The 24,988-nt window shown below is 42.3% G+C and overlaps 1 protein-coding gene across 4 annotated transcripts in view; it reads right to left on the bottom strand.

Annotated features, from left to right (window-relative positions):
• Positions 1-24,988, bottom strand: part of LOC128689251 (uncharacterized) — a 60,785-nt gene that overhangs the window by 32,692 nt on the left and 3,105 nt on the right. For 3 of the 4 annotated variants that reach the window (XM_070086473.1, XM_070086472.1, XM_070086474.1), the window contains exon 2: positions 1,405-2,128. In XM_070086473.1, coding sequence (XP_069942574.1) covers positions 1,405-2,001 — 597 coding nt within the window. In that variant the 5' untranslated portion in view covers positions 2,002-2,128. The remainder of the gene's footprint in view (positions 1-1,404; positions 2,129-24,988) is intronic. The other variant, XM_070086475.1, reaches the window with a different exon arrangement.

Below are 24,988 nucleotides of genomic sequence, written 5' to 3'. Positions count from 1 at the left end.
ATGTGCACGTAACATACGTGCACCTTCATGTGCACATAACATCCGAGCACCTTCATGTGCACATAGCATCCGTGCACCTTCATGTGCACATAACATACGTGCACCTTCATGTGCACATAACATACGTGCACCTTCATGTGCACATAACATCCGAGCACCTTCATGTGCACATAACATCCGAGCACCTTCATGTGCACATAACATCCGAGCACCTTCATGTGCACATAGCATCCGAGCACCTTCATGTGCACATAACATCCGAGCACCTTCATGTGCACATAACATCCGAGCACCTTCATGTGCACATAACATCCGAGCACCTTCATGTGCACATAACATCCGAGCACCTTCATGTGCACATAACATACGTGCACCTTCATGTGCACATAACATCCGAGCACCTTCATGTGCACATAACATCCGAGCACCTTCATGTGCACATAACATACGTGCACCTTCATGTGCACATAACATACGTGCACCTTCATGTGCACATAACATACGTGCACAGTCATAAAAATGTTATGCATCCAAAGTTGAAATTAACTTTATGGCCGAAATCCTCGTTAATATTTGGAAGCATTTTGTTCTCTTCTAATTTGCTTATTAAAAAATAGAAAAATTTAGTTACCGCTCTCAGTTGTCTTCTTCAGTTCGGATTACATGATAATGTAAATAACAGTGACTTCAAGTTATTGTGTTCGTGTATATAAGGGTGTTAGTCTCTCTGAGATAATTACATAATACCTTTTAAGAGCAAAGTTTTAATTAATTTGGGGTTGTGTTTCACCAATATTCCATTTTTTTTTAAGAAACTGTAATAATGTTTTATGTTATAACTTGTGAATAGTTCTTTTAATTTGCTTATTTACATTGCTAATATTTATCTGGTTTAGTAATTTATGACGCATTCTACACTGTTCCTTTCTCTCAGTGACGTACATAGGCCTGGGGTTATGCTGATCGGGTAGCAGTCGAATAGTTTGTTTTTCACACTAAGAGATGAGCTGTAATAATTAGCTGCTCTAGCAGGATAATGATTTGGCATAAATATAATGTGAACTTATTGTAAATAAATAATTTCTGAATATATAAATAAACATATATGTACATAATATAAGTGGAAGTAATATACGTCACTATGTTTCAAATTAACAATCGTGGCCCGAGAGTTTAACACTGTAACCAGCACATATTTCACTACTCTTTCTGGACCACAGAAAGTGAAAACCTTTAATAACCTAACTTAACCTAATTAAACTGAGGCAAAAGAAAACCTTGAGTCATGTATTCATGACTAACACTAAGTCATAAATAAGTGAGAATACAATGGATCATATTTAATCTATTGATACTGGATGAAAGTTGTGCAAGCATGGAGACAGTGGTGACTGAGATACTCACGGTGCTGGTGTTATTCACCTGTTGTCTTTGGGAAACGTTCGTCGTAGAGCACTGCAGAGCTCCTTGAGTCTTCATTAAACGGATGAATGCATGAGCTCCAATCATAAACAAGAAGGCGGAGAACCCAGGCCCGAGTCCCCACCACTGGAAGGAATAGTAGATAATAAGAAAGCTGGCTACCCAGAGGCATATCTCACAGATCTTCAACAGAGACAGCCACAGACTTTCCAGGATCTTCATGTCCTGGCAGTTACCGCAGATGTCCAGTCTCCTACCTGACACCATTTGCGGCGGCACGAATACCACAAAATATGAGTTGTTGCTGTTGTCTGTTGTCACCCTGGACACCTGAGTGCCCGTTGGCTGCTGCTCAGCCTGAGATACAGAAGAAACGATATTATGGTCCAGTCTGTTAGGGTCTCTGTTAGCTGCGCAAGTATCAAGAGATGTTAAGCTGCTGGAGGTGCATGTGCACAGTGAGCCGCAGTCACTGACTGTGTCGCCGTTATCATCGCTTCCGTAACGGTCTGGGCGGTGGTTGTTATGGTTAGCAGTGCTGCCAACACTACTCTTGGGTAACACAAATGACGATGACATGATTCCGGAGGGGAAAAGGGAAAATACTATTGGTGACTGGAGATCAACAGCTTCGTAATGTTATGGGTAGCGGCTGGTGATGTGGCTGTTCTCATAAGAGTGGAGCTTTTGTAGTAAAGTCTTCCACCTGAAATAAGAGCAGAAAATAATTTTCTTCAGAGTTTTATTTAATGTGTTATTTAATTTAAGAAAAATGTAACTGGATACATGATTTAGTTAAAATAGGAGACCAGCAGGTCACGCTGTATGTGTATTGCATATGGTGTAGCACAGAAGATAATTACCGGCTTTAGACCCCTCACGATAGGTGCCTTGATGTGGGTAGGGGCTATCCTATCCTTTTCCACATATCGAACTTTCCTTTCCCCAGGTGCTGTATCACCCATACTCATTTAGCACTTGCCGTTAATTTAAAAATTTCATTTACGCAAGATGAACTGTTAAGTGATACATGGTTTAGACAGTGGTTCGTAGGGCGAGGGTTACCAGTTATAACTGTCAACCACTACTGCTCATACAATAGCTTTTTTTTTTATTTCAGTGTTCACGTAGGCTGTTACAAATACATCACGTGTATCCCAACCGCTCGACTAGAGATACCTCGGATATCAGCATCCGCATCTGCGGAACATCTGCACAGTTTCTTACAGCCGCATCTGCATTGTACTGAAAATAGATATCCGCATATGCATCCACATCCGCAAAATGAGTACGACATCCTCATACACATCTGCATCCGTGGATTTCTAAATTTTCAAATGCGATACATCTCTACACTCGATGTCTCACCCACAAAGACCTTGTCGCAGTTTTTGTAAAGAAAAAGGAACTATGCATAACTTGTCCTCATTTTTTCTTGCATGCTTGGCCTTAAAAAACTAACCAACTTTCCATTCTTCAAAAGTTATCAAGTGTTCCTAATATCTCTTCAGAATTATTTTGAAAGAAAATAACAGGAGTAGATTTTTAGAAACAGTTTCATTCGATGTTATAGACACAATCTTACGAGAATTTTCCATTACTGGTCGTCTTGCTCAGGAAATACGACGGCTTGACATAACATTTGCCACATTATCAGGTCACCTGTGTTTCCCAGCACTTACTTCAGACTGTCTTGAAATACCCAAGTAAAACAGGCTATTATGTCTTAAACATAATACATACTGTTAATTACACTAACAGCAAAATTGCCTCAACATCAGCAATGATCCACATTGACTCGTTAATAGTAACATGGACACAAGTCTTACTAACAGCAACACTTACAATTACTATGTTAAGTTTCTCTCAGTGAGCCATAAGTCACAGACGAACCTTCGGGGAGAGAACGTGTATATGTATAGGGAATATATAGACCAAATAGGTCGAACTCCATTAAAATTTGAACTCTACCTGCAGTATACCTGGAGGGGGTTTCGAGGGGCAGCGCCCCCTCGGCCCGGTCCGTGACCAGGCTTTTTCCAGTAGCAAAAATTACAGGTTGATAGATATATTTTTCATTGACAATAATGGAAAACGTTATATTTTTGGACCAAATCTAATTAACATACTTGTTTCTAGATCTGTAGCATTGATCAGCTTAAATTTATTTAATATTACTTAAAATCAATATCATATATCTTCATTATGTTCAGAATTGTTTCCGCTGACTTAAAGCAAAAAAAAAAAAAAGAAAAAAAAAAAACTGCTTGTTCGGCAAACAACACTTTTTCCCTAAACGCCAAACTCAGCAATATGTATGTACAATATGCATACACACACATACATACACACACACACACACACACACACACACACACACACACACACACACACACACACACACACACACACACAGTACACACCCAGTACACACACACAGAAGTACAGGTCTTAGCAGCAGAAGCTAGGATACAGTGCTTAGAAGAGAAACTGCAAAGCATGAAACAGATTAGAGAGACAAATGACAATTCAGGTGTGACATCAGGAAATTCAAAGTCAGGCGCAGACAAGGGGATGGTAAGCAACAACGGAGACATGCCGAACATGAAGGCCCTATCAGACCCACGTGGGGCCAGGGAAAAGACGACGAGCACACTAAGATCAAACGACAGGTCCGAAGACAATGAAGGTATGCTATATGCAGAGATTCTAACAGCCAACTGCAGTAGCAAGGGACAGCTGGTCAGGAAAGACAGTCCACTGAGAATAGAAGTTTCAGATATGACAGGGACTGAAGGCAAGAACATGTCAATGGAAGGAAATAAAATGCCTCAGAGGACGCAGATGGAGACTCAGTGGGAGGAGGAAAGGGCGAGGTCAGTTTTTGTGTACGGGCTCCAAGAAGCCAAGGGGGCCAACTTTGAAGAAATAAAACAGGAGGAGAAAAAAATGATTGAAGGCATCATGAAAACAATAGGGGAGGGCAATATGACCCAGGTGACAAATTTTCAGAGAATTGGGTGGTTTGCGAGTGGAAGGATACGGCCTGTCAGAGTAACTTTCAAGGAAGAATCAGTTCGAACCAGGATTCTGCAAGAGAAAGGAAGACTGAGGGACAAAGAGGGGTACCAGAGAGTATACCTCGACCGCGACAGAACACAAGAAGAAAGGACTACACTGAAAGAGAGGGTACAGAGACGCAAGGAGGAACGAGAAGCAATGAAAATGAGCAGGACCCAGACACAGGAGGAAGGGCAAACACACCCCACAGAATCTCCCACCAAAAGACTCCACCCGCGACATTCCCAACGCAACTGAGCAACCTATACTACAACCCACTCACTGTTCCCTCTGCCACCAATCCCCATATCACAAACCTCACCCCAACAGCTGTCCCTTATGGGCATTCTGACCCCACCCCCATCAACACAAACCCCACCTACACCACAGCCCCATATAGGCCCCCACCAAGGCTCTCGCTCCCCCAACCCCAATATTCTGGCATGACCACAATGATAGAAAAGAAGCTAAAGGTTTGGTACACAAACGCGGATGGAATAATGAATAAACATGAGGAGTGGAATGAAAGAATCAGTGAAAAATCCCCAGACATCATAGCAGTCACAGAAACAAAACTCGCTGAGACAATAACAGACACAATCTTCCCAACAGGATATCAGATCCTGAGGAAAGATAGAAGGAGTAGAGGGGGAGGAGGGGTTGCACTGCTCATAAAACACCGATGGGGATTTGAGGAAATGGAAGGCATGGACATGATTGGAGAAAGAGACTACATTGTAGGTACAATTCAGTCCGGAGAACATAAAGTAGTCATTGGAGTGATGTATAACCCACCACAGAACTGCAGGAGGCCAAGAGAAGAGTACGAAGAAAACAACAGGGTGATGGTGGACACACTGGCTGAGGTGGCAAGAAGAGCTCACTCGAGCAGAGCAAAGTTACTGGTAATGGGCGATTTCAACCACAGGGAGATCGACTGGGAAAACCTGGAGCCACATGGGGGTCCCGAAACATGGAGAGCAAAGATGATGGATGTGGTACTTGAAAACCTCATGCATCAACATGTCAGGGACACAACCAGAGAGAGAGGGGAGGATGAGCCAGCAAGACTGGATCTTGTGTTAACCCTGAGCAGTTCAGACATTGAGGACATCACTTATGAGAGGCCCCTTGGAGCTAGCGATCATGTGGTTCTGAGTTTTGACTATATAGTAGAGTTACAAGTGGAGAAGGTAACAGGAACTGAAGGGGACAGGCCAAACTATAAAAGGGGAGGGGACTACACAGGTATGAGAAACTTCCTGCAGGAGGTTCAGTGGGACAGAGAAATGGTAGGGAAATCAGTAAACGAGATGATGGAATATGTGGCAACAAAGTGCAAGGAGGCAGAGGAAAGTTTTGTTCCCAAGGGAAACGGAAATAATAGGAAGACCAAAACGAGTCCTTGGTTTACCCGAAGGTGTAGGAAGGCAAAAACTAAGTGCAACAGAGAATGGATAAGGTACAGGAGGCATAGGACCCAGGAAAACAAGGAGATTAGTAGAAGAGCCAGAAACGAGTATGCACAGATAAGGAGGGAGGCCCAGCGACAGTATGAAAACGACATAGCATCGAAAGTCAAATCTGACCCGAAACTGCTGTATAGCCACATTAGGAGGAAGACAACAGTCAAGGACCAGGTGATAAGGCTGAGGAAAGAAGGTGGAGAACTCACAAGAAACGATCAAGAGGTATGTGAGGAGCTAAACAAGAGATTTAAGGAAGTATTTACAGTAGAGACAGGAAGGACTCTGGGGGCACAGACCAGACGGGGACACCAGCAAGGAATACACCAACAAGTGTTGGACGACATACATACAGATGAGGAGGAGGTGAAGAAACTGCTAAGGGACATCGATACCTCAAAGGCAATGGGACCAGACAACATCTCCCCGTGGGTCCTTAGAGAGGGAGCAGATATATTGTGCGTGCCACTTACGACAATCTTCAACACATCCCTGGAAACTGGGCAACTACCTGAGGTATGGAAGACGGCAAATGTAGTTCCCATTTTTAAAAAAGGAGACAGAAAAGAGGCACTAAACTATATACCTGTGTCATTGACGTGTATAGTATGCAAAATTATGGAGAAGATTATCAGGAGGAGAGTGGTGGAGCACCTGGAACGGAACAGGAGTATAAATGCCAACCAGCACTGATTCACGGAAGGCAAATCCTGTGTCACAAACCTTCTGGAGTTTTATGATAAAATAACAGAAGTAAGACAAGAGAGAGAGGGGTGGGTTGATTGCATCTTCTTGGACTGCAAGAAGGCCTTTGACACAGTTCCTCACAAGAGATTAGTGCAGAAGCTAGAGCACCAGGCGCATATAACAGGAAGGGCACTGCAATGGATAAGAGAATACCTGACAGGGAGGCAACAACGAGTCATGGTACGTAATGATGTATCACAGTGGGCACCTGTGACGAGCGGGATCCCACAGGGGTCGGTCCTAGGACCAGTGCTATTTTTGGTATATGTGAACGACATGACGGAAGGGTTAGACTCAGAAGTGTCCCTGTTTGCAGATGATGTGAAGTTAATGAGGAGAATTAAATCTGATGAGGACCAGGCAGGACTTCAAAGAGACCTGGACAGACTGGACACCTGGTCCAGCAAATGGCTTCTCGAATTTAATCCTGCCAAATGCAAAGTCATGAAGATGGGGGAGGGGCACAGAAGACCACAGACAGAGTATAGGCTAGGTGGCCAAAGACTGCAAACCTCACTCAAGGAGAAAGATCTTGGGGTGAGTATAACACCGAGCATGTCTCCGGAAGCACACATCAATCAGATAACTGCTGCAGCATATGGGCGCCTGGCAAACCTGAGAACAGCATACCGATACCTTAGTAAGGAATCATTCAAGACACTGTACACCGTGTATGTCAGGCCCATACTGGAGTATGCAGCACCTGTTTGGAACCCGCACTTGATAAAGCACGTCAAGAAACTAGAGAAAGTACAAAGGTTTGCGACAAGGTTAGTTCCAGAGCTAAGGGGAATGTCCTATGAGGAAAGATTAAGGGAAATCGGCCTGACCACACTGGAGGACAGGAGGGTCAGGGGAGACATGATAACGACATATAAAATACTGCGTGGAATAGACAAGGTGGACAAAGACAGGATGTTCCAGGGAGGGGACACAGAAACAAGAGGCCACAATTGGAAGTTGAAGACACAAATGAGTCAGAGAGATAGTAGGAAGTATTTCTTCAGTCATAGAGTTGTAAGGCAGTGGAATAGCCTAGAAAATGACGTAGTGGAGGCAGGAACCATACACAGTTTTAAGACGAGGTTTGATAAAGCTCATGGAGCGGGGAGAGAGAGGGCCTAGTAGCAACCGGTGAAGAGGCGGGGCCAGAAGCTAGGACTCGACCCCTGCAACCACAAATAGGTGAGTACAAATAGGTGAGTACACACACACACACACACACACACACACATATATATATATATATATATATATATATATATATATATATATATATATATATATATATATATATATATATATATATATGTACATATATATAATCTCGCCGAATACATGTGTATTTGTGGCAGTGAAACAGCAGACTGATTCGGGTACCATGGTCTTGTGTGCCGTAAATCTGAGGGAAAGATTGCAAGACATGAGGTTAACATTATCAAGAGGAGCCTCACAACAGCCGGATGCCCAGCAGTAAGGGAGCCACCCCAACTATGCAGATTTGATGGCAGAAAGAAGCATCCAGATGGTATCACACTTCTAGCTTGGACAGACGGTAAGCAGGTGGTGTGAGACTACACATGTGCATCTACCTTGGCTGACACCTATCTCCAATACACCAGGGAGGAAGGAGGGGCAGCCATCAGCTTCAAGGAGTCCCAAAAGTCTAGAAAATATGGAGAACTTGCCCATCATTATGTTTGTTCCCATAGGCTCAGAGACCCTTTGCTCATGGGGAAAGAGTGCATTTAAGTTCCTTATGGAGCTAGGCAAAAGATTCATCAGGGTAACTAGGGATCTCAGGGCAGCTAGTTTTCTGTTCCAGCGCTCAGCACTGCTGTTCAGAGGCTGTATTTTGGGCACGCGCCCCAGCTCTGAGGAGCTGGATGAGATTTTCGCATTATAATCAGTGACAAACATGAAACAATATTTACTAGACATGTATCGCATCTCATGTACTGTATATGCCATCTTCATATCAACAATGTATCTCTTAAACCTTTTCTACCACATTATGTAATAAAATATACCTATTGGTAAAAAAGAATGAAAAGATGGGGTGGTAGGGGAAGTGGAATATTCAAACGGCTTCAGGAAGAAATCCAAATATTCTTCCTTGAAGCCTTTTTATCCACTTCTCCGAGGCTGTGAGTCCCACAATTTAAACCAGGGGTGGACCCCATTATATATATATATATATATATATATATATATATATATATATATATATATATATATATATATATATATATATAAAATATATATATATATATATATATATATATATATATATATATATATATATATATATATATATATATATATATATATATATATATATATATATATATATATATATATATATATATATATATATATTAATATATATTATATATATATATATATATATATATATATATATATATATATATATATATATATATATATATATATATATATATATATGTCGTGCCGAATATGTAAAACTGGTCAATTAGCAAGAACTCATTTAAAATTAAGTCCTTTCTAAAATTTTCTCTTGTATGTTTAAAGATATATTTTTTCATTAATGTTAATGTAAAAAAAAAATAATTTTGCACCAAAAGAATCTTAGAAAAACTTGCCTAACCTTATTATAACAAGAACAATTTATTTTAGCCTAACCCAACTAAATATATTTTAGATTTGTTTACAATTAATTACTAAACAAACACAGCGAAATGTTTTTTTTTCACTATGTTAAGAATGATTTTGGCGAAATTATTGCATACACAAATTTTCGCTTGTCCTATATGGCAATATGAGCGTTGCTATTTAAGCCAGGATCGCAACTTCTGCCTATTCGGCACGACATTATATATATATATATATATATATATATATATATATATATATATATATATATATATATATATATATATATATATATATATATATATATATATATATATGCAAGGAATTCTCAAGAGCAGGAGAAATATACACAAACACTGATCTCTGGCTGAAGGAGACTTGAACCTTGGAACAAGGTACGCAGTGCTTTACCAATCTACCCACTCTGGACCAATAGGCAGTGCTCCCCAGCAACTCTCTGGAATTCTCGCAAAACACCTCACCAAACTCTTGGGCACTATCAGTCCCGCACATCTCAAACACTCGGGAGATCTTCTCAATCGCATTTGCAACATCAACATCAGGAACAAGAAACTTTCCAGCCTTGACGTAACTTCCCAATCACCAAAGTACCTACTACACAAGCCATAGATCTCCTGCTCAGAAAAATTGACGATTCACTTGATCTTCCTATTCCAGCCAGCTATTTCATCTACCTCGTTGAACTATGTGTCGGCTTTACGTGTTTCTCTTTCGAAAATCACCTCTTTCAACAGACTTTTGGTCTACCAATGGGCTCGCCACTCAGTGCCGTCCTGGCGAACTTATACATGGAACATCTGGAAGCCGAGCGTTTCTCCACCATTATTCCTTGGACTGTCACCTGGCTCCATTATGTTGACGACATTCTCCTCATAACTTTCAGGCGCTTCAACGTTCAAGCTCTCCAAGACAGGCTCAACCAGATCGAGCCCTCAGTCCAGTTCACACTTGAAGAAGTTGACAACACTCTTCCTTTCCTCGATGTTCTTCTCTGCAAAGCTGACCATGAACTTCGTTTTAAAGTCTATCGAAAACCAACCAACCAAAACGATCTTCTCCACTTCTTCTCTCACCACGACACCAAAACTAAACGTGGTGTAATTATAGGCTTCTTCCTGCGAGCACTCAGAATCTGCAGCAATGAGTTCCTCGAGGAAGAATGCTCTATAATTGAACAAGTATTTTCTAAACTCCACTATCCTCGTCACTTCATCAGAGGCTGCAGACGGCGGGCATTAAACATCTTCAACACACCCAGAGAAGACACTGCCGAGAAGAGATACATAGTCCTCCCCACCAACTCCATTGCCAAACATGTTTCCAACATCTTTTCCATTACATTCGAAGTATCTACCTCCACAACCACGACCACCAAGGACATCACCAGTAGTAGACAGGACAAGCTTCCATCCTCTGCAGGGATATACATAATCCCTTGTAATGACTGCAACAAATTATACTTGGGCGAAACATCAAGAGATCTCCATACACGTATTTCAGAACACCAATACGCAAGCAAGACTGACGATACAAGGAATGCCTCTGTACAACATCGCAATTCACACAACCATTTAATTAACTACAGAAACTCAAGACTTATCGCCACAGAAGACAACACTCAATACCGAAAAATCCTGGAATCATCGCTTATCTCTATAACCAATAATTTCAACCAGAACAATGGCTTCTATAACATAGCTGAACCACTTGCCAAGAAACTTCTTCATCGCTATCCCACATAAGAACATAGAACACTGCAGAAGGTCTGCTCAAAACTTATCCAATACCCCTGCCAAGCTACCCAAGATTTTAAACTCTATAACCCCACCCGGTAGATCATCAGATGCAGCATTCTCCACCTGACCTCAACATTCTGAACCTGACTATAAATACTCGCGTACCTTCCACCCCAGGTAGATCTGTTTGTGACTTGAAAAAGCCCACTGTGTGGGTGAAACGTTGTCAATAAAGGATCACATTAAACTGCATATGTGTTTGTTTCCATTGTGTCGGTATTTTATACCATTTTCATATATTCTCATTCATTCCCCTCCTTGCTTCTACGGACAAAGTTCTTTGTCTCCACACTCCTAAGTGTACCACTCACCCTTTTACCCTCATCAGTTCCGTGATTCACCTCATCCTTCACAGACCCATCTGCTGACACGTCCACTCCTAAATATCTGAACACATTTACCTCCTCCATACTCTCTCCCTTCAATCTGATATCCAATCTTTCGTCACTTAATCTTTGTGTTATCTTCATAACCTTACTCTTTCTTATATTCACTTTTAATTTTCTTCTTTTACATATCTTACCAAATTCATCCACCAACCTCTGCAACTTCTCTTCAGAGTCTCCCAAGAGCACAGTGTCATCAGCAAAGAGCAACTATGAAAACTCCCACTTTGTGTTCGATTCTTTATCTTTTAACTCCACACTTCTTGCCAAAAACCTAGCATTCGCTTCTCTTACAACCCCATCTATAAATATATTGATCAACCATGGTGACATCACACACCCATGTCTAAGGCCTATTTTTATTGGGAAATAATCTCCCTCTCTTCTACATATTCTAACGTGAGGCTCATTATCGTAAAAAGTCTTCACTGCTTTCAGTAACCTACCTCCTATACCATACACCTGCAACATCTGCCATATTGCTCCCTCTATCCACACTGTCATATGCCTTATCCAAATCCATAAATGCCAGAAAAACCTCTTTAGCCTTATCTAAATACAGTTCACCTATATGTTTTACTGTAAACACTTGGTCTTCACACCCCCTACCCTTCCTAAAGCCTCCTTGTTCATCTGCTATCCTACTCTGTTTTACTCTTAATTCTTCCAATAATAACTCTACCTTTCACTTTACCAGGTAAACCCAACAGACTTATTCCCCTATAATTTTTTGCACTCTTATCCCCTTTCCCTTTATACAAAGGAACTATGCACGATCTCTGCCAATCCCTAGATACCTTACCCTCTTCCATACATTTATTAAATAATAGCACCAACCACTCCAAAAGTATATCCCCACCTGCTTTTAACATTTCTATCTTTATCCCATCAATCCCGGCTGCCTTACCCCCTTCCATTCTACCCACTGCCTCACGAACTTCCCCCATACTTGCAACTGGCTCTTCCTCACTCCTACAAGATGTTATTCCTCCTTGCTCTATACACGAAATCAAAGCTTCCCTATCTTCATCAGCATTTAACAATTCCTCAAAATATTCCCTCCATCTTCCCAACACCTCTAACTATTTAATAACTCTCCTGTTTTTAACTGTCAAATCCATTTGTTCCCTTGGCTTCCTCAGCTTATTAATCTCACTCCAAATTTTGTTCTTATTTTCAACAAAATTTGTTGATAACATCTCACCCACTCTCTCATTTGCTCTCTTTTTACATTGCTTCACCACTCTCTTAACCTCTCTTTTTTTTCTCCATATACTCATCCCTCCTTGCATCACTTCTACTTTGTAAAAAAAACACTTATATAATACCTTTTTCTCCCTTACTACTCTCTTTACATCATCATTACAGCAATTGCTCTTCTTCCCTCCCGCACCCACTTTCCTGTAACCGCTTGTGAAAGTACTTTTGAGACGTTTAGTGCAACCTGGCTGTTGGGAAGAATTATAACTTTGTTGGAAGCGGTGTTGATGCGTGGAGAATTAATGATCTGAAGAGCTCTTTTCTTGCAGTCTTTGATGAAAAAAGAAGGAAATTGTAACTCAGTGAATGTTTGGTGAATGTAAGTACATTCCTCGTCAAGAAACTCAGGACTACAAATTCGGTATGCTCTTAGGAAAAACCCAATGATGATGCCTCTTTTGGTCTTTGTATCTTGACTAGAATAGAAGTGTGTGAGATCATTTTTATTGGTGGGTTTCCGATAAACTTGAAATCTTAGGTTGTTGTCTATTTTGTGAATGAGGAAGTCGAGGAAAGGTAGATTGTCATTGGACTCTTCTTCTAGTGTAAACTGGATCGCCGGTTCAACTGCGTTGAGCCTTGCCTGAAGATCCCGTATATCAAAACGTTTTGGAGTTATTACGAGGACATCGTCCACGTAACGTAACCAAGTAACGCTTGAAGGGACGATGTTGACGAAGTGTTCACACTCTAGGTGTTCCATGTATAAGTTGGCTAGGACGGCACTTATGGGGGACCCCATTCCCATGCCGAAGGTTTGTTTGTAGAGCTTGTTATTGAAAGAAAAACAGTTGAAATTAACACAGAGTTCAATCAAGTCAACAAAATCTCCGGGAGGTAGAGGAAGATTAAGGTCCTGATTGACTTTACATCGTAGAACCTCGATGGCTTTTTTGGTAGGTACTTTTGTGAAGAGGGAAGTCACATCCAAACTGCTTAGTTTCTTGTTACGGATGGAGAGGTTTCGGATGCGGTTGAGAAGGTCGCCTGAGTGTTTAAGATGAGCGGGGCTGATAGTCCCCAGAAGGCAGGAAAGATGTTTGGCAAGAACTCCGGCTAGTTTGTGTGGAGCACTGTCTATTCCTGACGTGATTGGTCTGAGAGGAATATTGTGTTTATGGGTCTTGGGTAAACCATACATGTGTGCTGGTTTAGGGTTGCTTGGTAACAAGTACAGAAGTTTCTTCCCTTCTCTAGTGCGTTTGAGTATTTCTGGTTTTGTATAGAAAATCTTTTGTGAGCGTCTCCCACTGTTGAGTGCTGATGGGTTCGTATGTAGATTGATCATTCAAAAGGTCCATCATTTTAGTGTTGTAGTCACTGGTGTTGAGTATGACGACTCCACCTCCTTTGTCGGCGGAGGTGACGATAATGTTAGGGTCATTGGCGAGGTCCTTAAGGGCAGTGATGTATCTTCTAGGAAGATTAGAAGAAGAAGGTTCACATAAAGCTGCAGTGAGAAGGCCCTGTATATAACCCTTCTGGAAGTTGCTGTCACTGTGGTGACTGTGCTGAGAATTTGCTCAGCAGTGTGTTGGTCAATCTGAAGATTGGCCCTCATATTCTTTGCAGTTTCAAAGGTTTCCTTGTGAAGTAAAAGGACACAAGTGCAACTAATGTGACATTTATTGTGGCAACGTTTCGCTCTCCAGGAGCTTTATCAAGCCATTACAAACAATACATGGACACAGAGGGTATATAAAGGCTCAGAGTGAGGTGAATACTAGTGAGGTACCATTTCGATGTTTCTAACATCGCTAAGGAAACCTTTGAAACTGCAAGGAATATGAGGGCCAATCTTCAGATTGACCAACACACTGCTGAGCATATTCTCAGCACAGTCACCACAGCTAACCTCCAACAGAAGATCAAACTTAATCGCAAACTTCAGTACCTCTGCACTAACAGTCGATGGAAGGAAATGGGACGCGAATCCCTGATAAACAACTTATCGTCACGCACCTTAACCGACTACGAGAAACAAGCACTGAGTCTGGGACTCAAATTTACCACCAACATACGCAAACCTAACTATCAACTCAATCTTGTTACCAGGAACCATAGACACAGTGACAGCAACTTCCAGAAGGGTTATATACAGGGCCTTCTCACTGCAGCTTTATGTGAACCTTCTTCTTCTAATCTTCCTAGAAGATACATCACTGCCCTTAAGGACCTCGCCAACGACCCCAACATTATCGTCACCACCGCCGACAAAGGAGGTGGAGTCGTCATACTCAACACCAATGACTACAACACTAAAATGATGGACCTTTTGAATGATCAATCTACATACGAACCCATCAGCACTCAACAGTGGGAGACGCTCACCAAAGACTTTCTATACAAAACCAGACAAATACTCAAACGCACTAGAGAAGGGAAGAAACTTCTGTACTTGTTACCAAGCAACCCTAAACCAGCACACATGTATGGTTTACCCAAGACCCATAAACACAATATTCCTCTCAGACCAATCACGTCAGGAATAGGCAGTGCTCCACACAAACTAGCCGGAGTTCTTGCCAAACATCTTTCCTGCCTTCTGGGGACCATCAGCCCCGCTCATCTTAAACACTCAGGCGACCTTCTCAACCGCATCCGTAACCTCTCCATCCGTAACAAGAAACTAAGCAGTTTGGATGTGACTTCCCTCTTCACAAAAGTACCTACCAAAAAAGCCATCGAGGTTCTACGACGTAAAGTCAACCAGGACCTTAATCTTCCTTTACCTCCCGGAGATTTTGTTGACTTGATTGAACTCTGTGTTAACTTCAACTGTTTTTCCTTCAATAACAAGCTCTACAAACAAACCTACGGCATGGGAATGGGGTCCCCAATAAGTGCCGTCCTAGCCAACTTATACATGGAACACCTAGAGTCCGAACACTTCGCCAACATCATCCCTTCAAGCGTCACTTGGTTACGTTACGTGGAAGATGTCCTCGTAATAACTCCAAAACGTTTTGATGTACGGGATCTTCAGGCAAGGCTCAACGCAGTTGAACCAGCGATTCAGTTTACACTAGAAGAAGAGTCCAATGACAAGCTACCTTTCCTCGACGTCCTCATTCACAAAGTAGACAACAACCTAAGATTTCAAGTTTATCGGAAACCCACCAATAAAAATGATCTCACACACTTCTATTCCAGTCAAGATACCAAGACCAAAAGAGGCATCATCATCGGGTTTTTCCTAAGAGCATACCGAATTTGTAGTCCTGAGTTTCTTGACGAGGAATGTACTTACGTTCACCAAACATTCACTGAGTTACAATTTCCTTCTTTTTTCATCAAAGACTGCAAGAAAAGAGCTCTTCAGATCATCAATTCTCCACGCATCAACACCGCTCCCAACAAAGTTATAATTCTTCCCAACAGCCAGGTTGCACTAAACGTCTCAAAAGTACTTTCACAAGCTAACACCAGAGTCGCCATCGCTTCTACCACTTCAATAAAGGATCTAACCAGGACAAAACCCAAGCACCACGAACCAGTCAATGCAGGAGTTTACACTATACCCTGTGGAGGCTGTGACAAGATCTTCGTAGGTGAAACAGCAAGAAACCTCGACACCCGCCTCAATGAACACATATACGCATGTAGGAACGACAACTTAAACAACGCCTGTGTACAACACCGAAATTCCACCAATCATCTTATGAAATTCAGAGACGCCCAATTAGTGATAAAAGAAACTAATTTCCGCACACGCAAGTGCCTTGAATCAGCACTGATCGCTGTTTCGAATACAATTAAACAAAACAACGGCAGCTTCACCATCTCCGAAGTCTTAGCAAGAATCCTCCTGAAAACAGTAAACCCTGCCATCACATAGTCTCTCCTGTTATACTACACAAAGCACATTACAGAGAGTGAACACTGAAAAAAAAACCTGCCTCTTTAGAGTCTATATTTGTCCAACCTATTTTTATGTACGAATTAATTGCTCTTCCTTATTGTATTATTTTTGTTACTACTACTACTACTACTACCTCCACTAGTGAACATCGAAATGTTACCTCACTAGTATTGCACCTCACTCAGAGCCTTTATATACCCTCTGTGTCCATGTATTGTTTGTAATGGCTTGATAAAGCTCCTGGAGAGCGAAACGTTGCCACAATAAATGTCACATTAGTTGCACTTGTGTCCTTTTACTTTACATATTGTCGGTAATTCTACCAACTTTATTACAATCTGTCGGACACCGCAACATAATGGACATTTCATGCAGACGTTATTTGGACACCCTTCTTCATGCTCACAGCTATCGCAACAGACACAACTTCCTACAAGATTGCCTGGCAGAGAAGGTGATCCCTAAGTCTACTCCTGCACAACTCTCCAACTCCAAGCACCCCTTCTCTCCAGCTACCGAAGCTTACTTAACTGAATATCTCGAAGAACTTTCTAACATCGCTAAGGAAACCTTTGAAACTGCAAAGAATATGAGGGCCAATCTTCAGATTGACCAACACACTGCTGAGCATATTCTCAGCACGGTCACCACAGCTAACCTCCAACAGAAGATCAAACTCAACCGCAAACTCCAGTACCTCTGCACTAACAGTCGATGGAAGGAAATGGGACGCGAATCCCTGATAAACAACTTATCGTCACGCACCTTAACCGACTACGAGAAACAAGCACTGAGTCTGGGACTCAAATTTACCACCAACATACGCAAACCTAACTATCAACTCAATCTTGTTACCAGGAACCATAGACACAGTGACAGCAACTTCCAGAAGGGTTATATACAGGGCCTTCTCACTGCAGCTTTATGTGAACCTTCTTCTTCTAATCTTCCTAGAAGATACATCACTGCCCTTAAGGACCTCGCCAACGACCCCAATATTATCGTCACCACCGCCGACAAAGGAGGTGGAGTCGTCATACTCAACACCAGTGACTACAACACTAAAATGATGGACCTTTTGAATGATCAATCTACATACGAACCCATCAGCACTCAACAGTGGGAGACGCTCACAAAAGATTTTCTATACAAAACCAGACAAATACTCAAACGCACTAGAGAAGGGAAGAAACTTCTGTACTTGTTACCAAGCAACCCTAAACCAGCACACATGTATGGTTTACCCAAGACCCATAAACACAATATTCCTCTCAGACCAATCACGTCAGGAATAGGCAGTGCTCCACACAAACTAGCCGGAGTTCTTGCCAAACATCTTTCCTGCCTTCTGGGGACCATCAGCCCCGCTCATCTTAAATACTCAGGCGACCTTCTCAACCGCATCCGAAACCTCTCCAACCGTAACAAGAAACTAAGCAGTTTGGATGTGACTTCTCTCTTCACAAAAGTACCTACCAAAAAAGCCATCGAGGTTCTACGATGTAAAGTCAATCAGGACCTTAATCTTCCTCTACCTCCCGGAGATTTTGTTGACTTGATTGAACTCTGTGTTAATTTCAACTGTTTTTCTTTCAATAACAAGCTCTACTAACAAACCTTCGGCATGGGAATGGGGTCCCCCATAAGTGCCGTCCTAGCCAACTTATACATGGAACACCTAGAGTCCGAACACTTCGTCAACATCGTCCCTTCAAGCGTCACTTGGTTACGTTACGTGGACGATGTCCTCGTAATAACTCCAAAACGTTTTGATGTACGGGATCTTCAGGCAAGGCTCAACGCAGTTGAACCGGCGATCCAGTTTACACTAGAAGAAGAGTCCAATGACAATCTACCTTTCCTCGACTTCCTCATTCACAAAATAGACAACAACCTAAGATTTCAAGTTTATCGGAAACCCACCAATAAAAATGATCTCACACACTTCTATTCCAGTCAAGATACAAAGACCAAAAGAGGCATCATCATTGGGTTTTTCCTAAGAGCATACCGAATTTGTAGTCCTGAGTTTCTTGACGAGGAATGTACCTACATTCACCAAACATTCACTGAGTTACAATTTCCTCCTTTTTTCATCAAAGACTGCAAGAAAAGAGCTCTTCAGATCATTAATTCTCTACGCATCAACACCGCTTCCAACAAAGTTATAATTCTTCCCAACAGCCAGGTTGCACTAAACGTCTCAAAAGTACTTTCACAAGCTAACACCAGAGTCGCCATCGCTTCTAGCACTTCAATAAAGGATCTAACCAGGACAAAACCCAAGCACCACGAACCAGTCAATGCAGGAGTTTACACTATACCCTGTGGAGGCTGTGACAAGATCTACGTAGGTGAAACAGCAAGAAACCTCGACACCCGCCTCAATGAACACATTTACGCATGTAGGAACGACAACTTGAACAACGCCTGTGTACAACACCGAAATTCCACCAATCATCTCATGAAATTCAGAGACGCCCAATTAGTGATCAAAGGAACTAATTTCCGCAGATGCGAGTGCCTTGAATCAGCACTGATCGCTGTTTCGAATACAATTAAACAAAACAACGGCAACCTCACCATCTCCGAAGTCTTAGCAAGAATCCTCCTGAAAACAGTAAACCCTGCCATCACATAGTCTCTCCTGTTATACTACACAAAGCACATTACAGAGAGTGAACACTGAAACAACCTGCCTCTTTCCAGTCTATATTTGTCCAACTTATTTTTATGTTACCCAAGTAATAGCTTTTATATCCTTTTACTCATGTACGAATTAATTGCTCTACCAAATTGTATTACTTTTGTCACTACCACTACTACTACTACTACTACTACCACTAGTGAACATCGAAATGTTACCTCACTAGTATTGCACCTCACTCAGAGCCTTTATATACCCTCTGTGTCCATGTATTGTTTGTAATGGCTTGATAAAGCTCCTGGAGAGCGAAACGTTGCCACTATAAAATGTCACATTAGTTGCACTTGTGTCCTTTTACTTTACATAATTGAAGTTATGTTTATTATTGAAGCGTTGCACCCACTTGCGAGTTTTTGCAAGCAGAGGATGGTACCAGCCAAAGTTTCGCCTCAGTAGAAGTGAACTGAACGATTTCAGGCTACGCTCAACCATTTGATTTTCAGGCACTCCTTGTCCGTCCTTTTATAAGGGTTTATTTTCAGTTTAATTAACCTAATCCACTTGAGCATTACATTACCTAACCCTACCGTGACCCTACTTGCTCTAACCTAACTAATTATCTAAATATAAGAAACAGAGCATTTATTATGTTAGAGGAAACGATAGCAAATTGAGGCTAGAAAATTGATTTAGTTAAATGAGGTTAGACAGCTGGTGTAGCCCACTGTTAGGTAAGACACATATGCAACAGTTAGGTATCTTTATTTTGAAACGTTTCGCCTACACAGTAGGCTTCTTCAGTCGAGTACAGAAAAGTTGATAGAAGCAGAAGATACTTGAAGACGATGTAATCAGTCCATCACCCTTAAAGTTTTGAGGTGGTCAGTCCCTCAGTCTGGAGAAGAGCATTGTTCCGTTGTCTGAAACAATATGAAGTTGAAGTGACAGAATCGGGCCTTATATAGTCCCAGGAGGTGAGACGTAGGTTGATTTGGGAGGGCAGGTCCTTCTCAAACCCAGCCGTTCTCACTAGTAGAGGTTGTCGAAGTAGATGGTCTGTACCAAGATACCCTTGTGTTGCAGTGTCTGACAGAATGAACATTAAAATGGTATAAAATACCGACAGATTGTTAGGTAAGACACATATGCAACAGTTAGGTATCTTTATTTTGAAACGTTTCGCCTACACAGTAGGCTTCTTCAGTCGAGTACAGAAAAGTTGATAGAAGCAGAAGATACTTGAAGACGATGTAATCAGTCCATCACCCTTAAAGTTTTGAGGTGGTCAGTCCCTCAGTCTGGAGAAGAGCATTGTTCCGTTGTCTGAAACAATATGAAGTTGAAGTGACAGAATCGGGCCTTATATAGTCCCAGGAGGTGAGACGTAGGTTGATTTGGGAGGGCAGGTCCTTCTCAAACCCAGCCGTTCTCACTAGTAGAGGTTGTCGAAGTAGATGGTCTGTACCAAGATACCCTTGTGTTGCAGTGTCTGACAGAATGAACATTAAAATGGTATAAAATACCGACAGATTGTTAGGTAAGACACATATGCAACAGTTAGGTATCTTTATTTTGAAACGTTTCGCCTACACAGTAGGCTTCTTCAGTCGAGTACAGAAAAGTTGATAGAAGCAGAAGATACTTGAAGACGATGTAATCAGTCCATCACCCTTAAAGTTTTGAGGTGGTCAGTCCCTCAGTCTGGAGAAGAGCATTGTTCCGTTGTCTGAAACAATATGAAGTTGAAGTGACAGAATCGGGCCTTATATAGTCCCAGGAGGTGAGACGTAGGTTGATTTGGGAGGGCAGGTCCTTCTCAAACCCAGCCGTTCTCACTAGTAGAGGTTGTCGAAGTAGATGGTCTGTACCAAGATACCCTTGTGTTGCAGTGTCTGACAGAATGAACATTAAAATGGTATAAAATACCGACAGATTGTTAGGTAAGACACATATGCAACAGTTAGGTATCTTTATTTTGAAACGTTTCGCCTACACAGTAGGCTTCTTCAGTCGAGTACAGAAAAGTTGATAGAAGCAGAAGATACTTGAAGACGATGTAATCAGTCCATCACCCTTAAAGTTTTGAGGTGGTCAGTCCCTCAGTCTGGAGAAGAGCATTGTTCCGTTGTCTGAAACAATATGAAGTTGAAGTGACAGAATCGGGCCTTATATAGTCCCAGGAGGTGAGACGTAGGTTGATTTAGGAGGGCAGGTCCTTCTCAAACCCAGCCGTTCTCACCTCCTGGGACTATATAAGGCCCGATTCTGTCACTTCAACTTCATATTGTTTCAGACAACAATGCTCTTCTCCAGACTGAGGGACTGACCACCTCAAAACTTTAAGGGTGATGGACTGATTACATCGTCTTCAAGTATCTTCTGCTTCTATCAACTTTTCTGTACTCGACTGAAGAAGCCTACTGTGTAGGCGAAACGTTTCAAAATAAAGATACCTAACTGTTGCATATGTGTCTTACCTAACAATCTGTCGGTATTTTATACCATTTTAATGTTCATTCTGTCAGACACTGCAACACAAGGGTATCTTGGTACAGACCATCTACTTCGACAACCTCTACTAGTGAGAACGGCTGGGTTTGAGAAGGACCTGCCCTCCCAAATCAACCTACGTCTCACCTCCTGGGACTATATAAGGCCCGATTCTGTCACTTCAACTTCATATTGTTTCAGACAACGGAACAATGCTCTTCTCCAGACTGAGGGACTGACCACCTCAAAACTTTAAGGGTGATGGACTGATTACATCGTCTTCAAGTATCTTCTGCTTCTATCAACTTTTCTGTACTCGACTGAAAAAGCCTACTGTGTAGGCGAAACGTTTCAAAATAAAGATACCTAACTGTTGCATATGTGTCTTACCTAACAATCTGTCGGTATTTTATACCATTTTAATGTTCATTCTGTCAGACACTGCAACACAAGGGTATCTTGGTACAGACCATCTACTTCGACAACCTCTACTAGTGAGAACGGCTGGGTTTGAGAAGGACCTGCCCTCCCAAATCAACCTACGTCTCACCTCCTGGGACTATATAAGGCCCGATTCTGTCACTTCAACTTCATATTGTTTCAGACAACGGAACAATGCTCTTCTCCAGACTGAGGGACTGACCACCTCAAAACTTTAAGGGTGATGGACTGATTACATCGTCTTCAAGTATCTTCTGCTTCTATCAACTTTTCTGTACTCGACTGAAGAAGCCTACTGTGTAGGCGAAACGTTTCAAAATAAAGATACCTAACTGTTGCATATGTGTCTTACCTAACAATCTGTCGGTATTTTATACCATTTTAATGTTCATGGTGTAGCCCACCCTGACACTCCCAGCCAGACGCACTGGCTCCTGCTGGTTATAGTCCTGGGAACTGGTAGCTACAGCAAATTCCCTGTTGCCGGTAGTGATGTGAATACTAATGTGATAGGTACGGGTATTATGATGTTAGGTAGAAGAGGAGTTATGAATGCAGGTATCGGTATGGTATGAGTGTAGGTACTGGAATGGTGATGCGTGTTGGTACTGGAATAGTGATGTGTTAGTACTGGAATGGTGATGCGTGTTGGTACTGGAATGGTGATGTGTGTTGGTACTGGAATTGTGATGCATGTTGGTACTGGAATTTAGATGCGTGTTGGCACTTGAATGGAGATGCTTGTTGGTACTGGAATGGAGATGCTTGTTGGTACTGGAATGGTGATGCGTGTTGGTACTGGAATGGACATGCGTGTTGGTACTGGAATGGACATGCGTGTTGGTACTGGAATGGACATGCGTGTTGGTACTGGAATGGACATGCGTGTTGGTACTGGAATGGAGATGCTTGTTGGTACTGGAATGGACATGCGTGTTGGTACTGGAATGGACATGCGTGTTGGTACTGGAATGGACATGCGTGTTGGTACTGGAATGGACATGCGTGTTGGTACTGGAATGGACATGCGTGTTGGTACTGGAATGGACATGCGTGCTGGTACTGGAATGGACATGCGTGTTGGTACTAGAATGGAGATGCGTGTTGGTACTGGAATGGACATGCGTGTTGGCACTGGAATGGACATGCGTGTTGGTACTGGAATGGACATGCGTGTTGGTACTAGAATGGAGATGCGTGTTGGTACTGGAATGGACATGCGTGTTGGCACTGGAATAGACATGCGTGTTGGTACTAGAATGGAGATGCGTTTTGGTACTGGAATGGACATGCGTGTTGGTACTGGAATGGACATGCGTGTTGGTACTGGAATGGACATGCGTGTTGGTGCTGGAATGGACATGCGTGTTGGTACTGGAATGGACATGCGTGTTGGTGCTGGAATGGACATGCGTGTTGGTACTGGAATGGACATGCGTGTTGGTGCTGGAATGGACATGCGTGCTGGTACTGGAATGGACATACGTGTTGGTACTAGAATGGAGATGCGTGTTGGTACTGGAATGGACATGCGTGTTGGCACTGGAATGGATATGCGTGTTGGTACTGGAATGGACATGCGTGTTGGTACTAGAATGGAGATGCGTGTTGGTACTGGAATGGACATGCGTGTTGGCACTGGAATAGACATGCGTGTTGGTACTAGAATGGAGATGCGTGTTGGTACTGGAATGGACATGCGTGTTGGTACTGGAATGGACATGCGTGTTGGTACTGGAATGGACATGCGTGTTGGTGCTGGAATGGACATGCGTGTTGGTACTGGAATGGACATGCGTGTTGGTGCTGGAATGGACATGCGTGTTGGTACTGGAATGGACATGCGTGTTGGTGCTGGAATGGACATGCGTGCTGGTACTGGAATGGACATACGTGTTGGTACTAGAATGGACATGCGTGTTGGTACTGGAATGGACATGCGTGTTGGTACTGGAATGGACATGCGTGTTGGTACTGGAATGGACATGCGTGTTGGTACTAGAATGGAGATGCGTGTTGGTACTGGAATGGACATGCGTGTTGGCACTGGAATGGACATGCGTGTTGGTACTGGTGACGCATATTGATATTCGTGTGGCTACGGGTGTAGATAATAGTGTAACATTTGTTTTAAAACTGTATCAGTGCAGCATTAATCGTAACACTGCATCAGTGCAACACTTGTGGTAACACTGCATCAGTACAACACTTGTGGTAACACTGCAGGAGTGCAACACTTCTGGTAATACTGCATCAGTACAACACTTGTGGTAACACTGCATCAATGCAGCATTATTCGTAGAACTGCATCAGTACAACACTGGTCGTAACATTGCATCAGTGCAACATTTGTGGTAACACTGCATCAGTTCAACACTTCTCGTAACACTGCATCAGTGCAACACTTGTGATAACACTGCATCATTGCATCACTTGTGGTAACACTGCAGCATTGCAACACTTGTGGTAACATTGCAACACTTGTGGTAACACTGTGCATCAGTGCAACACTTGTGGTAACACTGTATCAGTACAACACTTGTTGTAACACTGCATCAGTGCAACACTTGTCGTAACACTGCATCAATACAACACTTGTAACACTGCACCAGTACAACACTAGTCGTAACACTGCATCAGTATAACACTAGTCGTAACACTGCATCAGTATAACACTAGTCGTAACACTGCATCAGTATAACACTTGTCGTAACACTGAATCAGTGCAACACTAGCAACACTGCATCAATAGAACG

Source organism: Cherax quadricarinatus, chromosome 18 (genome assembly GCF_038502225.1).
Source record: "Cherax quadricarinatus isolate ZL_2023a chromosome 18, ASM3850222v1, whole genome shotgun sequence".
Taxonomy (NCBI): Eukaryota; Metazoa; Arthropoda; class Malacostraca; order Decapoda; family Parastacidae; genus Cherax; species Cherax quadricarinatus.
Note: the sequence above shows the minus strand (reverse complement) of the source record. Positions and strands in the feature narration are given on the sequence as shown.